The sequence below is a fragment of the Miscanthus floridulus genome, chromosome 8 (assembly GCF_019320115.1).
Source record: "Miscanthus floridulus cultivar M001 chromosome 8, ASM1932011v1, whole genome shotgun sequence".
Lineage (NCBI taxonomy): Eukaryota > Viridiplantae > Streptophyta > Magnoliopsida > Poales > Poaceae > Miscanthus > Miscanthus floridulus.
The window spans coordinates 19,376,199-19,391,695 of record NC_089587.1 but is presented as its reverse complement, the minus strand read 5'-3'; the positions used below and the strand labels follow the sequence as shown (position 1 = coordinate 19,391,695).

The window sequence follows — 15,497 nt, the reverse complement described above, 5'->3', positions numbered from 1 at the left end:
ATGAAGGACAAACCATGGTTTGCTACGTGTGCCACAAGGAGGGTCACAAGTCCTATGAGTGCAAGGTGAAGAATGGAGGAGTAGCAAAGAAGAAAGAGAAAAAGCAAACAAGCAAGCTCTCCAACACATACACCAACAAGGTGGACAAGAAGGCCTCCACACCTTATCTCTTGAAGAAGAAGAAAAATGACAAGGTTGTGGCTATCAAGGTAAACAAGCAAGCCAATAGTGGGGTCAAACGCTTTTGGGTGCCAAAGGAAATCATCTCCAACATGAAGAGCACCAAAAATATTTGGATCCCAAAAGGAAAGTGAGAAGTTCTATGGACTTCAGAGAATTTGGAGACTTGGCAAAGTATGGGTGTATTTCATGGGGTGCATCATGATGGACAAAATCATTGCCAAATGGGTTAGTGAATACTATGGACCCAAATTCCTCTTCCCATGTTAGGTAACTAGATTTAATTTACTTCAATTGATATTAGATTTAAATTTTCCTACAATTGGTATCTTTTAGCATCTAGTTACTCTTCATGCCTAGGTTTGCATTTGCATTCTTATATATTTTGTCATGCATACACTAGGTACTTCATATGGTAGGCTTGCTCCGTTTCATTCTTATTTCTTGGAGCAATACTATATGGTTTAAAATTATGTGTCAAAGTCTAAATTGTAGATAATTTCTCCCAAATATCGCCTTCGAAAACGATTCTCACATTCATGTGATGTCATCTTTCAAGTGGTATTTTTATTTTAAAATTAATGTGCATGTTTCCTATAAGTATTCCATACTTGTGTGCACAAATTTAGGGGAGATTACTCTATAAGTTGGATGCTTTGAGACTAACACCTTTTCAAGCTTATCATGTGTGTAGTAGTCTCATTGCAAGGAAAATGGAGTCCCCGGAGTTAAGCATCATACTTCAAATATCCACCACCGATTGCAAGTGGTAGAAATCAAATTGATTTCTACATGTGGTATTTCTAAACCAATATCATCATGTTGATTTCATTTGGATATTTATATGCTTTCTCCGTACATTATATAGATTAAATTCCCTTGTGCAATACTTTGCCAATTATGCATATGCTTTACCTTCTATCATATCTATACATATATTTAGGGGGAGCTTAGTCTATATAATATGAGAGTCAAATTTTGTGATCTATTTCACTCTACACACAAAGGATCATAAAGTTTGACCCTCCCTTGTGCTACTAATGTCTTTCTTTTGGTGTTTGATTCCAAAGGGGATGAATTTAGAGGACCAAAAGCAAGCATTAATTTATAGTAATGGTCCGAGAAAGGGAGGATAGTGAATTATGGATTAGCCTATGTAATGGGGAGAATTTCTAGGAAGCAAGGCTTAAATCCATAATACCACATGGGAACATTTGCAAGGGCAAGATAAGTTTTTATGTAGTATTACAAGTAGTATCTTTTAGCATCATATAATCTTGCCTCTTGCATTGCATCCTAGCAAGTAGGTAGTTTTTAAAATTTCAAAATTCTATTATTTGCTTGCTTTGGTCGTGTTGTCATCAATCACCAAAAGGGGGAGATTGTAAGGAAAATGGACCCTAGGCCCATTTACTTTGAATTTTGGTGTTTGATGATGAACACAACCAAATTGGACTAATGAATTTGCAAGTGTTTGTTTTGTAGTTCAGTAGGGTGCAAGACGTGACTTGGACGAAGGCGACGTGATGATCCAAGGATCAACACCATAAGAAAGACCTTAGGAGCACAAGAGAAGATCCAAGATATCAAGCAAAGTCCAAGCACGGAGATAGGAACCAAGCCGTACGCAAGATCACAAAGAAACGAGCTCACAGAAGTGACCAGACGTTGGACCGGACGCTGGAGAAAAGTGACCGGACGCTTTGATCAGTGGCTCGGCATCAGCAAGCAAGGACCGGACGCTGAACAAGTGAATCAACCAGATGCACCAATGGCACTGTTCATCAGTATGACAACACACTGAGCAAGTGACCAGACGCTGGCGGTAAACCGACCGGACACAGGACAACAGCGTCCGATCGAGTACAGAGAGGTTCTAGAGCAGCGAACTTGCGACCGAACACGTCCGATGGCAAGTGACCGGACACTGGCAGCATTCGATCAGTTATTCGCGGCTCCAACGGTCGGGACAGACGTGCCGGACACGTCCGATCAGAACGACTCCAACGTCCGGTGAGTAGCAGAAAAGCGGGATTTCATCCCCAACGGCTACTTTCTCAGTGGGGCTTATAAATACAACCCCAACCGGCCATTTGAGTAGTGTGGAGTTGAAAAAACATACCAAGGGTGTTGATACACCATTTTAGTGATCTCCACATGCATAGTGCTTAGTGTTTTATTAGGTGATTAGCGTAGGTGCTTTGCAAAGTGCTTAGGTTGATTAGACCACCGCTTATGCGCTTGCTCTAGGTTTAGGCCTAGTGTTTAGTGAGGTTTGCATACCTCATACCACTCGGTGCTTGCGAGCACCATTGTTGTATATCAGAGGGGCGTGTAGTCTTGCGAGATCACACCTACCGAGTTTGTGGTGTGGTCGCCACCGTGTACCGAAGGGAACAAGGCCCGCGGTGTTTTGGCCGGAAGCTTGATAGTGAAGACGGCGGGGAGCATCCGAGAGAGGCTTGCCGGAAGGCACGTCGGAGACCCACTTGCGTGTGAGGAAGGCCCGAGGCTATCCACGGAGTTACTCAACCGAGAGCTTGGCCCTTCCGAGGGATTCCTTGCGAGGGGCTCCAATGAGGACTAGGGTGAAGCTTGAGCGCTTCTCGATACCTCAGTAAACATACCAGAGTCGTCGATAGGAGTTTGCATATCTTTACCTTGCTCTTTAGCTTCCGCATTTACGTTGATTACTTTACTCCTTTTGCGGTAGAGATAGCAACACACTAGCAAAACCGTAGTTGCACATTTAGATAGTTTATCTTTTGCATAGGTTTTGCTAAGGTTAGAAAAAGAGGTCATAGTTTAGAGTTAGAATTTTAAGTTGCCTAATTCACCCCCCCTCTTAGGCGTCACAGTCCCCTTCACCATCCTTAGAAGGGAATGTGAAGGCGGCCTATACCCGTTGAAGTCTAGGCCGTCATCGAATAAAGGGGCATTTGGTGCTGTCAAGTCTCCTTTGTCCAGGTGGCATAGTCGTCTCGGCCACCCTTCTTTTGCAATCGTGTAGCAAGTCCTTAGCAAAAATAGTATTCCCTTTGTTGCCGATTTGAATAAAGAAACTATTTGTGATGCTTGTCAAAAGGGCAAAAGTCATCAGCTACCCTATCCTATATCCACGAGTATCTCATTGAGTCCCTTAGAACTTATGTTTTCTGATGTATGGGGTCATGCGCCCACTTCTATTGGCAAAAACAGTTATTACATTAGCTTCATTGATGATTTCAACAAGTTTACATGGATTTATTTGCTTCGTCATAAATCTGAAGTTTTTCAAAAAAATTCATGAATTCCAAGCTATGGTTGAACGCCAATTTGATAGAAAAATTCTCGCTATGCAAACTAACTGGGGAGGGGAATATCAAAAGTTGAATACCTTCTTTCAGCGCATTGGCATCTCGTGTCATGTCTCATGCCCTTATGCACATCAACAAAATGGCTCCGCTGAACGCAAACATCGCCATATTGTTAAAGTAGGTCTCTCGCTTTTAGCCCATGCTTCTATGCCCTTAAAATTTTGGGATGAAGCTTTCATCACTGCCACCTATCTTATTAATCGCCTCCCTAGTAAAATTATCAATAACTAAACTCCTCTTGAATGTCTATTTCAACAAACACCAGACTACTCCTCTCTTCGTACTTTTGGCTACGTATGCTGGCCGAATCTATGACCTTATAACGCTCGCAAGTTGCAATTCCGCTCCAAACGTCATGTCTTCCTAGGATACAGTAACATACACAAGGGGTTCAAGTGTCTGGATGTCAATAAAGGGTGTGTCTATATTTCCCAAGATGTGGTCTTCGATGAACAAGTCTTCCCCTTCGTCGAACTCCACCCAAATGTCGGTGCTCGATTACGATATAAAATTCTCCTCATTCCTCCAACTTTGACAAATCCTTCACATGATTTTGGGGACGATAATTCTTCAGACCATTTTGATAATGATTCCCTGCTTACTGACCCTATGTCTAAGCGTGCAGCACATGAAAAAAATTTGGCGTCAAACGAACTAAATCTGGCTAGAAACGAGCGTCATTTCATGCTCCCCGAGCAATTTCCCGTTTTGGCAGGAGCAGGCGGCGATCCCCAGGCTGATTCACCTGCACCTTCCACTATGGAGCCGACAAGATCGGTCTTGGATCCGGCGGCATCAGCTCCTGTGCTCATGATGAATGCGTCAGCTCCACCAGCATCCTCTCTGTGTGCGCCACCTGTCTCGAACTCGCCTCGCCTGGCTCCGTGGACGGGGGGACAGGATATTTTGATCGATGGTGGAGAATCTCCCTTGGGTCCACCGCTCACCGGATCTTCTGCGCCAACCACAGATCAACCCACCAGACCTTTGCTCGACGGATCCTCTGCGCCAGCCACAAATCAACCCATCGGATCTTCTACATCGCCTGCAGCACCGGCTCTCCAGCGACCCACCACACGTCTACAACAAGGTATACGTAAACCAAAAATTTACATTGATGGAACTATTTGATATGGTCAGTTAGCAGCCACGATTGAAGGTCCTATTGATTTGCAACATGGCTTAGTCGATAATAATTGGAAGCGTGCTATGGATGTTGAATTTGAGGAATTGATCAGGAATAAAACTTGGCATCTAGTTCCACCTCAAAAAGATAAAAATGTGATAGATTGCAAGTGGGTCTATAAAATCAAAAGAAGATCAGATGAGAAAATTGACAGATATAAGGCATGCCTAGTAGCAAAGGGGTTCAAACAATGATATGGCATTGATTATGAGGATACTTTTAGTCCTATTGTGAAAGCAGCCACAATTCGTCTTGTGCTCTCTCTAGCTATGTCTAAGGATTAGTGTTTGAGGCAACTCGATGTTCAAAACGCTTTCTTGCATGGTTTCCTTGAAGAAGAGGTATACATGAAACAACCGCAAGGTTATGAAGATAAGACCAAACCACATCACTTATGCAAACCCGACAGATCCCTGTATGGTTTAAAACAAGCACCACGGGCCTGGTATTCTAGGTTGTGTGGTAAACTTCAGAGTCTAGGCTTTGTTCCCTCCAAAGTTGACACATCATTATTCTTTTATCGGAAAGGAAATAATGTCATCTTTATGCTTGTATATGTTGATGATATAATTGTGGCCAGTTCATCATAGGAAGCAGTGGATGCTCTTCTTCGAGATTTAGAGAAGGACTTTGCAATCAAAGATCTCGAGAACCTTCACTATTTTCTTGGCATATAGGTTCAAAGAAAGAAAGATGAATTACTTTTGACACATGAATGGTATGCTTCTGATATCCTCAAGAGAGTTAATATGCAGCTGTGTAAACCCGTCAAAACACCCCTTAATACTACCAAAAAGCTTTCAGTCACTAGTGGCATTCGGTTAGGAGTGGAGGACTCAACCAGATACATGAGCATTGTTGGAGCTCTCCAGTATCTCACCCTCACACGACCAGATCTGTCTTTTTCGGTCAACAAAGTTTGTCAATTCCTTCACTCGCCCACGACCGTTCATTGGGAAGCCGTGAAGAGAATATTGAGATATGTACAAGGAACAATTGGCCTAGGGTTAAAAATTAGAAAATCTAACTCTATGCTTGTAAGTGCTTTTTCAGATGCTGATTGGGCTGGTTGCCCTGATGACAGACGATCTACAGGCGGCTTTGCTGTATTCCTAGGTTGCAACCTAGTGTCATGGTGCGCAAGAAAATAGCCTACGGTTTCAAGATCAAGTACAAAAGCTGAATACAAGTCTTTGGCCAACGCTACTGTAGAGGTAATGTGGGTACAAAAATTACTTGATGAGTTAGGTATTCCACATCCTTTGGCAGCATGTTTATGGTGTGATAATCTTGGCGCAAAGTACCTATCGGCTAACCCTGTATTTCATGCACGCACCAAGCATATAGAGATCGGTTTTCATTTTGTACGCGAACAAGTTGCAGCAAAGCGCCTGGACATCAGATTCATCAGCACTACGGATCAGATCGCCGATGGCTTCACTAAGCCTCTTCCAGAGAAGCAAATGATCATGTTCAGAGACAATCTCAACCTCGCTGATAAGTTGTGATTGAGGGGGCATGTTAAGAATATCCAATAGGATCACATGACCGTAATATCTGGTTGATTGATATCTCCTAAAGATTGGTTGTGCGCTCAGGCTTTATTACGGCTTCGGTTAGATAGGATAGGTATCTCCTAATTGATGTAATCTTGTGATGTAATCTAGAGTTACTAAAGTAGTTAGCATTTTCTTGTTGTACAAGTTATACCACCATGCCAGGGGCTCTTCCTGACTATATTAATACGAAGCCGTGAGCCTGAGTGGGCATCACGTTCCAACCATTTTCACAGAGCGTGGAGGCGTTAGCGGCCGGGGAGCACGCGCCGGGCATCTAGGGCCACCCGGAGTACACCGTTGGCATCCTCCACAACCTCATCGACCGCCTCACCGACCAGAACGACATCCAGAGGAGCGTCGGCGAGGAGGCGCGGCGGACGACGGCGGAGACCGGCGGGCCGGACCGCGTGTTCTGGACGGCGCTCTGCAAGGGCTTCCTCAGGGGAGGAGGCAGAGCAATAGACGACTGCGGCAGCCGGCCCATCGTGACGGCGGCGCCGGCGGTGGCTGGGCATGCCGTCGCCGTCGCAGCTCCGACGATCCAGCTGGCCTGCCGTGCCAGCATCAACTAGTAGTTGGCATTGCAGCTGGTACTACTACGTGCCTTGTCGCTGCATGATTGATGCAGTACTTACGAGTTACGAGGCTTGCAGTTTCGGTACTGCGAGCATATGATACTGTTCACGAGGTGTGTACTAACGGCCGGTGAAGTCAGGTGAACCGGACAAAAAGTCGTCTTTTTTTTTCCGTGACCTGCTGCCTGCTGGGTCAGGAATTTACCGCGTATATAATGCACCACTACAATTCGCTGGAACATTTTTACAGCCAAAAACAACGGCTGCTACAGTGCCAGTAGAGAGAAATTACAGCGGCTAATGCTACAAATAAGCAATCCTTGCAGCGGCCCATACATTTTCGTTTTTAATCTCAGCCTGTCTGTAAGCAACTTATAAATCATATCAAACAGGTCCCCAGTATGGCAGGACCCGTTAATTTGTGGTGAGATTTCCACGTTCGTTTGTTACAATATTTTTCTCTCACAACAAATGAGTGAACAGTACTTTTCATTCTGGTTTTTTAGCGAAACGAACAAGGTCTTTGTTCTTTTTCTCGTTTCCTTCCATGGAAAGTTGGCCTGCACATAAGCAGCAGCAACAACAACAATAATTTGGGAAGCCAAATGTGAGATGCATTGTGGATTAAACTTAATTTCAGTTTCTGGTGATATGATAGATATACATATAGTAAACTCAAACATGATCTGATAGATATACATATAGTAAGCTCAAACATCTCGTGCATAATAATGTGGCCACGATAGCTCGATCTTGACTTGCAAGAAGATCGCATCGTTGTATTTGTCCAGTACTAATAATGATGTCTTGGTTTTGTCCTGCGCAATTCCGACATCTACAAAAATGTTGACGTTGGATGTGAATATAGAGTGACAAAGAAACTGTGGCGTGAAAGAAATGACGACCTTTTCACTAGCGAACCAGAATTTGTGTAAAAATATGTTGGGTGCCGGCTTAGGTTCGACAACTGAATTGTTGAAAAAAAAAATGGACAGCAAAACCGAACGTTCTCTCCAAACACATAGCTTACCACTAAAAAAATAATGTTGTTCAATGCTACAATAAATCTAAAGAATGGTAACTAAACCTAGAATACAGATTTCATCGTAAAGAACCTAACCAATTAAACTACGCTCAGTTCGTGTGCTTGATGGTTTTAACTCTCTTAATAATTTACTCTGCAGATTCCTTGTTGAGTTTTCAAAGAAAATTGACATTTTATTAAGAAAACCTTATGTAGATAGCTGTCCAAGAAAAGAAAGCGTACAATAAGATTGTGAATAACGTGGACGCCTCCAAGAACTAATTATAAATGCCTATTGATGTCTGATCGTTGGGTATCATGCAGGAAAGCGGGGCCACTGAAATGGACACAACTCGATTACAGCTTACAAGTGGCTTTCCATTTTGGAGCTTGGCCTGACATCAGTGTCAATGTTGTTCAGTAAAGGATGGTTTGTATAGATCAAATCTGGGAAAATCCATTATAAAACTCGCCTCATGCATGTGGTCAAATGGCTCAATGCCAACTTTTGCCAAGCACGAAGCGTGGATTGTTTAACTTCCACAAAAATACAGGTTCATTTTATATTTGTTTAAAGTCACCCCGCGCACAAGTGTGTTCGGGGGGTAAAGTAAGTGAAATTGGAAGGATTGAGGCAGAAATGTCCAGCCAGAATGAAACAGAAGAAAATGTAGGAGAAGTGAACGGAAGCAGGGGAAGGCAAAAAGGGTTTACTTGCTAAAGGCTTTCAAGCCCTACGTCTTTTTTTTTTTTTCTAAACTGCAAAGCTGGTGGCGAATGCCCGATTGAAACTACGTCAACGTCTTTGTTTGCTTTGTATTTATTTGCGTAATTACTCCTCTTCTAAATATAAGTCATTTTGGTTTTTCTAGATATACAGCTTTTGTTATACACCTTGATACTATGATATATCTAGATACATAGCAAAAGCTATCTACCTAAAAAAACCAAAATGATTTATAATTTTTTTTCTCGAATACGCAAAAGATTTACGTATCATTGTATTAAGTAGAAGAGTTTAAACATACAGACAACGCGCTTCCACCAAAACGATTTGTAATTTGGAACAGAGGAAGTACATTTGACTATGGATGTAAAATTTTATATATAGAATGAGTATCATTGTTAGTGTCGTCCCTAAACTTATCTCATGTTCACATCTAGATCTTCAAACTCTCAAATTATATATCCTGGACCTCAAACTTTTTCCTGTTTCCAGATAGGCCCAAAGTCCAAACCATTCCATAGCAGTTGTGCCACCAATTAAGGTGTTCCCGTGGCTTGATGATCATGTGAGCAACATCTGTACAAGATATCTAGTATATAAATCATATATACGGATGCTCAATACTTCATAAATATTTAGTACAATGACATATCTTCGAACATAATTAATTGAAAAATGTTGCCGAGCCAAGTATTAAGGCATCTTCTCTAACCAATCATATGTGCTAGAGTTGAGATTTCCATGAGGGGTGTCGTGGTGACATGCCACATAAGCACTTGGAGGTTGGTATAGATCAGTTTGGATTAACCTGAAAACTTAGGACAGGTTTAGGACCGTTGGTGGAATTCCCACTTTTATGTAGATTGACAACAAAAGATTAACATTACTAACCATTATGAAAAATATTTTCATATCATATAATTTCTTCCCATTTACCAATCAAAGTGTCTAGTCTATTTATCATGGCTTATATAAACTGACTTATGGGTCATAGACAGTGTTCCCCTTACCTATGTATGACCTATAAGTCAACTTATATAAGCCATAGGGCATACACACATATCTTACCGGGGCTGTCAATGTATAAATGGATTTTTTTTTTCAATCCGATGAAGTAATAATTAAGGCACTCCATCTCCTTTCTGTAAACCATGAAATTCCATATACAAAATAAAGTCTTACTTTCTTATTTTTATCACCATGCCAGTGTACTCAAATTATTGCAACTTGAGAAAGAAGTATACAAAGTCTCACTTTCTAAGGTTTTCACATTAAACACGCAAAATGAGGGAAAGCGAACTATAATTCTGTTTTCTTCTTGAGAACGGTTCAATTTCCTACAAGATTGGGAACATGCCTTTCACCATCCGTTACATGAATCACGATAGAAACTGCATTGACGTCTGGAAGCTACTCCCTCCATCCTAAATTATAAGTCATTCCAATTTTTTTGGAGAGTCAAAATATCTTAAATTTGACCAAATTTATATAATAAAATAATAATATTTATGATACCCAATAAGTATCATTAGATCTTCATTAATTATATTTTCATAGTATATCTATTTGGTGTCATAAATCTTTATAATTCTTTTTATAATGTTGGTCAAACTTGAGATGCTTTAACTCTCTAAGAAAATTGAAATGATTTATAATTTGGAATAGAGGTTGTACTAAACAAGCGATCGCAAATATCTTAAAATAAGTTGCGGTCCAAAAAAAAGTGGTAATCTATATTGGCCAAGCAGACTTCCCATTTCCCAAGCCGCTTTAGCTTGGTTCAATCATGTCAATTCACTGCAACAATCTCAGTGAATTAACATGAGTGAACCATAGCCCTCGCCGAGTATTTCGTTGTTGCAGGGCCATTGGATTGGGTCGTTATCAGGTTTAGGTTTGCACCGTATATTTTTCCCGTTATCAGTGAGAGCCAAACGTGTATCTGTCAGCCTTTCAGATGTCGATTGGAAGTTGCAATCATAATTTGGATGTACATGCTATTTCCCCCATTATCAGTGAGGGCCGAACGTGTCTCTGTCAGCCTTTCAGATGTCGAATGCTATTTCCCCCGTTATCAGTGAGAGCCAAACGTGTATCTGTCAGCCTTTCAGATGTCGATTGGAAGTTGCAATCATAATTTGGATACACGCAATTCAAGTGGTTTTGGCACTACACCAAAACTACAAGGGACCAACGCCTGCCTTTTGAACAAGCGACGAGGCACGCGAAGCAGCGGAGGGCAGGGTGCCGGACAGCGAGTTTCCAACATGCCAGTATACCTCATTGCAAGATATGCTCACTTTCTGTAGGTTTCACCACTGTACTATGTAAATATGAGTGCACTTTCAGGTCATCACCAACAACCAAAATGGATAGCAAATATTCAGGTCCATTATGCTTTAAAACAATAGCACAATTAAATTAAAAAAGGCTGAAACCATGAAGCTGGATTAACAAGAGAAACGGTAATGGTACAGTGATTCAAGAAGTGAAGGATTTTACATCACCACGAGCTGGTGCTGAACCTTCCCGTTGGATCCAGCTAATTGCTCTTGACAGGAGCACCTACAGCCAATATAACTCCTTACCCAAGTGGGTTATCTTGAGCCCAGGTATCACAGGCCCAATATGCCTTAGGGTCAAGGCAGGGCCAAGAAATGTGGTGATGTTCACATTCGCAAGGTAAGCCTTCGTCTCACTGCCACCTTGAAGTATCTTCTAGTAAAAGCAAAGTTCAACAGAAATGCTGTGCCAGCAGATTGTCTTGAAGCCGATGTGCCAAAATGAGCGTCATTTGATCACTTTGTTTTTCTTCTGGATGCAATCTCCGCTGCCCATGCTTTTCCCATGTCTGTCTGAAATTTCCCTGCATGGGAATTGGGGGAAATATGGTTTTTGTTACACAATCATTCTAATGGCCTAATACTGTGGAAAAATTAGTACATTGCGAAGTTGAAGAGATCAAGCATAAGCACATGATAAAAGAAAACCATAAAAAGCATAGACATGTATCAGTTCGTGATAAAAGAAAACCATCATGGATGGTAGTGTCAAGTTTCAACTAACAATAATCATTCGGGCACAAATATGTTCTCAATTTCTGATGAATGTTTATATTATCTCAGGAAAACATATTTCAAGTGTAAGAATGAAAAAATTGACGAACAGCCTGCCCAGCTTAGATGAACTGTTCGATTTTATGTGCTAGATGCTCATGAAATTCAGAAGAACATAACAGAAAGAGAGAGAAAAAGAAATCAAACCTGCTGTTGATTGGAAGAATTCTTCAAGGTCCCGTCCTTGCTCTGAAAATTTTAAAATACATAGGAGTAAGTGTGATACTGTTAACCCCAGCTCATGATCAACGAGGAGTTTACCAGGTATTAAATGATAGGATATGGATTATATGTATTACTTCTCACACCCAGAAGGCAGTGAGCAAATTGAATAATTATGTAAGCACAAATTATGCAAATAAAAAGATGTGCTATATTCGGAATGTCAGCTGATTTTAACTATATCCATTTATTTGGTTATTACAACAAGAATACTTGATGAATGCATTTTAATAGTTGTAGTTTGTACTTTATAGCTACTGTGCATGGGAAAACAATAGTTCAAATATTCAAGCACCAGTATGAACTCACCCTTTTCATACTCCAGAGCTTGAAGGATCATCTCAATCTGGAAATATAACAGAGAAACAAGAGATTACAGCATGTAAAGGAAAAGGAAGAAGTTGGAGCCACAGGTGAGGGTCATAATGATTTCCTACACTAGTTAAATACCCTGCCAGTTATATGGCATTGCCTGTTGAATGATCACAAGAACTACCATCTTATAGCTTCAGACAGATGTCATTATGCCACCAACTTGATGGATTGAAAGTTTGAAATATAAAACTGTACCTTGTCAAAATCTTTGACAACCTTTGCTTCCAAAGACGCATTTTCCTCATACTCCATCCAAAGTTCACGAATTTCTTGTGCTGCAAAACAACAGCATGCAGATAAAGTCAAGTATTTATTATATATAATAATGTGTCAAAGACCATAGAAACTCTTTAGTCTGGCTTGTACGGAGAACATCCTTTATCCTGCATGAAGAACTGTTTCCAAAAGGCTGGAGCCGGAGATTGACTTTTTTGAGTTCTATAAAAGGTTCACTTCACATGTATGTAAGGGATGCCGACGCTCTCCAATATTTTTTTTAGCGATTAATGTTTTGAATAACGAGAACACAAGCAGAACACTAGATTTCTATGTTGTGGAACTCTCAGGGCAAAAATGTTGGATGCTATGATAGCCATTTGAGCATAATAAAAGGATCCATAAGGCTTCAAGGTAGAAAAATTATTAGAGATGGAATAATATTATCACCATTTATTACAATATCATGTTCCAAAAAATCATAGGCATCAACATTTGCTGAACAATAATGGCAGTATACCAATGTATAAGAGGACAAACTCTTCAGTTTTGGCTTCTAGATAAGCATTTCTTATCTTTACAACCAACATTTCAAAATGTCCAGCGTCTTAGGATTTGAAAAATTCAATCAAACTAGTCAAAATATTTGTATATTTGTGCATAAAAGATACATCAATAGATTGTATTTCACATGCCTTTTAGTGAGACATTGGTTTTGTAGCAATTGATAATATATTCATATATTGTATGGGAAATTATTGGACAAAGCATACCTTTGAAGGAAATTCTCAAACCCTAATACACCTTATAAAAGGAAGAGAAGTATAAAGAACAGTTTCTCTGAAAAGAGTCTGAGAGTGATTTCAAATTATCATGAGTTTCCTTGACACCTAACTAAGGGAGTGAATGCTTTCAGAATTGTTCAATAATTATCTAAAGTCTAAACTATGTATCAAAAAAATGAGAACACAAGCTGTCCATTGGATTTCTATGTAGCAGAGCCCTTCAATATAGGACAAAAATAATTTCCAGGTCCTGATCTGCTTCCCTGATGGAAGTGAAAAGTATCGGCAAAATGACCATCTAAGAAATAATAATAGCAGGTGAATAACTTTTCGAGGGTAAAATAAAATATAAGAGTTGGAGTAATACTACCCGCAACTACTACAGTATTGTATTAACAAAATTCATTGATATCTGCATATTATTCTCTTTTTTTTCTAAGAACTATGGCACTATGCACAGAGACTGGAACCAGTAAGTCTAAACTATTGTGTAATCTAGAATGCTGTTGCCAGTTTGCAACAGCATCACGTTCGCTTCATATAATTACATATCGTGAAAAGACAATTTGTGGTAAGTGTTAACAGCCTAAGATGCCTAATTACCTACAGCATAAAATGTTAATGTATTACAATTGCAAGTTTTGGTATTCACCTCTTGAACCTCCACCAAGCAGCTCACACATATGGTCCAGTGCTTCTTTCTCCCTGCGGCTCTTCTCTTCCTTGGGTACACCATCAGAAGGGGTGATGTCACCAACAATTGCTGGAGCACCAAAAAGCAAAAGTTGAAATGAGTCAACCGAACCTGCATTCTCATAGGAAATTAGTGCCAACAACAGGCTAGCTGGCTTAGGAACAGCAAAGAGTCCATATGTATGGAAGGCATAATCATGTGTTCATTCTCACTGCTTTTTTGTAAGCTGAGCATGCTTCTGAGACAACGAAAATCTGCACATAGTTTAAGTTTCACACTTTGACTAGACCTACAGCAGAGGCCAAACAAGTAACTAATCATGGCATTCTACTACAGGTAGCCAGTGGTCTAGTTACCATCTACCAACATAGTATCAGGTAGTAATAGGCTCGCACATTCACAATTTTACATCCCTCGTCTCACACACGCAAAGACCCAAACATCAGTGAAGCCATCTAGACGAAGTCTTTTGAGGCCATACCTTCTGCAATGTCGTGCACAATCGCCATCTTGACACACCTGTAATTGAAGGGAGAAATAAACAAGTGCATGAAAACTGAACCGTAAGAAGGTTACATTCTGCCGAGCTTAGAGCCTGGAGAGCAAACGGTCAGGGTCACCTGTTGCGGTCGACGCCGGGTAGATCGGCCGCGACGAGCGCCATGACGCCCATCCGGTACATGTGGTCGGCCACCGACTCGGGGGCCTGCACCCCGCGCTTCACCCAGCCCGCCCTTTTGGTCGTCTGCAATCACATCCACAACCCCATCCACCGTCACATCTCCATCCAACCAAGCCGGCCCGCGGAAATGCGAGGCGATTAAATGGGGGCGCCGGCGCTCACCTTGAGGCGGTAGCAGAGCGTGAGGAAGTCGATGGCGCTGGACGCCGAAGGGGCCGGGACCGGGGCCCCGGCGTCGCCCGATGCGGCGAGGGCGGCGGGGGTCGGGGAGGACGAGGAGGACATGGCGGCGGCGAGGCGGTGGGGGAGCGCGCGGTGGGCCGGGGCGAAGGGGAAGGGGTGCTGCGGGGGCTTGGCGGCGGCGAGGGTGGTGGCGCAGAGGGAGGAGAGGGAAAGGGCTCGGCTCCCACCACCCATCGGTATTAGCTGAGGCCGGAGCAGGCAGAGGAGCGGTGGGCAGGGCAGGGCAGGGCAGGCTCCGCGGATGCCGGGGATGGTCGCTCGCGGAACCGGCGCGTGCCCGCCCGCGACCCCGTGGCCCAGCTTGTGCGGCGGGCGGACCGCGGATCACGTGGGGTTGCCTTCCCCTAATTTGGGCCCCAGCGCACGGGGATCGCGTGCCTCGCCGAATCAGTCGCGCTAAAGGGTTTTCCTTTCATTTTGGGCTGCCGTTCCCGTTCCGCAGAGTTGTGCAGTGTTGCGGTTAGCCCATGGTCGGCAAGGAAAGCGGCCCCGGCCAGTAGGGCCCCAAGTAAAAAGAAAAAAAGTCCATATTACCTTCATCAATTTTCACGAAAATC

The 15,497-nt window shown here is 42.2% G+C and overlaps 1 protein-coding gene across 1 annotated transcript; it reads right to left on the bottom strand.

The window, feature by feature from the left end:
* Window positions 1-10,957: 10,957 nt before the first annotated feature.
* LOC136471273 (uncharacterized) lies at window positions 10,958-15,277 on the bottom strand. Its single transcript, XM_066469005.1, has 8 exons — window positions 14,860-15,277; window positions 14,636-14,760; window positions 14,497-14,534; window positions 13,974-14,084; window positions 12,516-12,595; window positions 12,255-12,291; window positions 11,871-11,912; window positions 10,958-11,473 (listed from the first exon to the last, which is right to left on the bottom strand). Exons 1-8 carry the CDS (start codon window positions 15,112-15,114, stop codon window positions 11,406-11,408), a joined length of 756 nt encoding a protein of 251 aa, XP_066325102.1. The 5' UTR covers window positions 15,115-15,277; the 3' UTR covers window positions 10,958-11,405.
* Window positions 15,278-15,497: the final 220 nt, after the last annotated feature.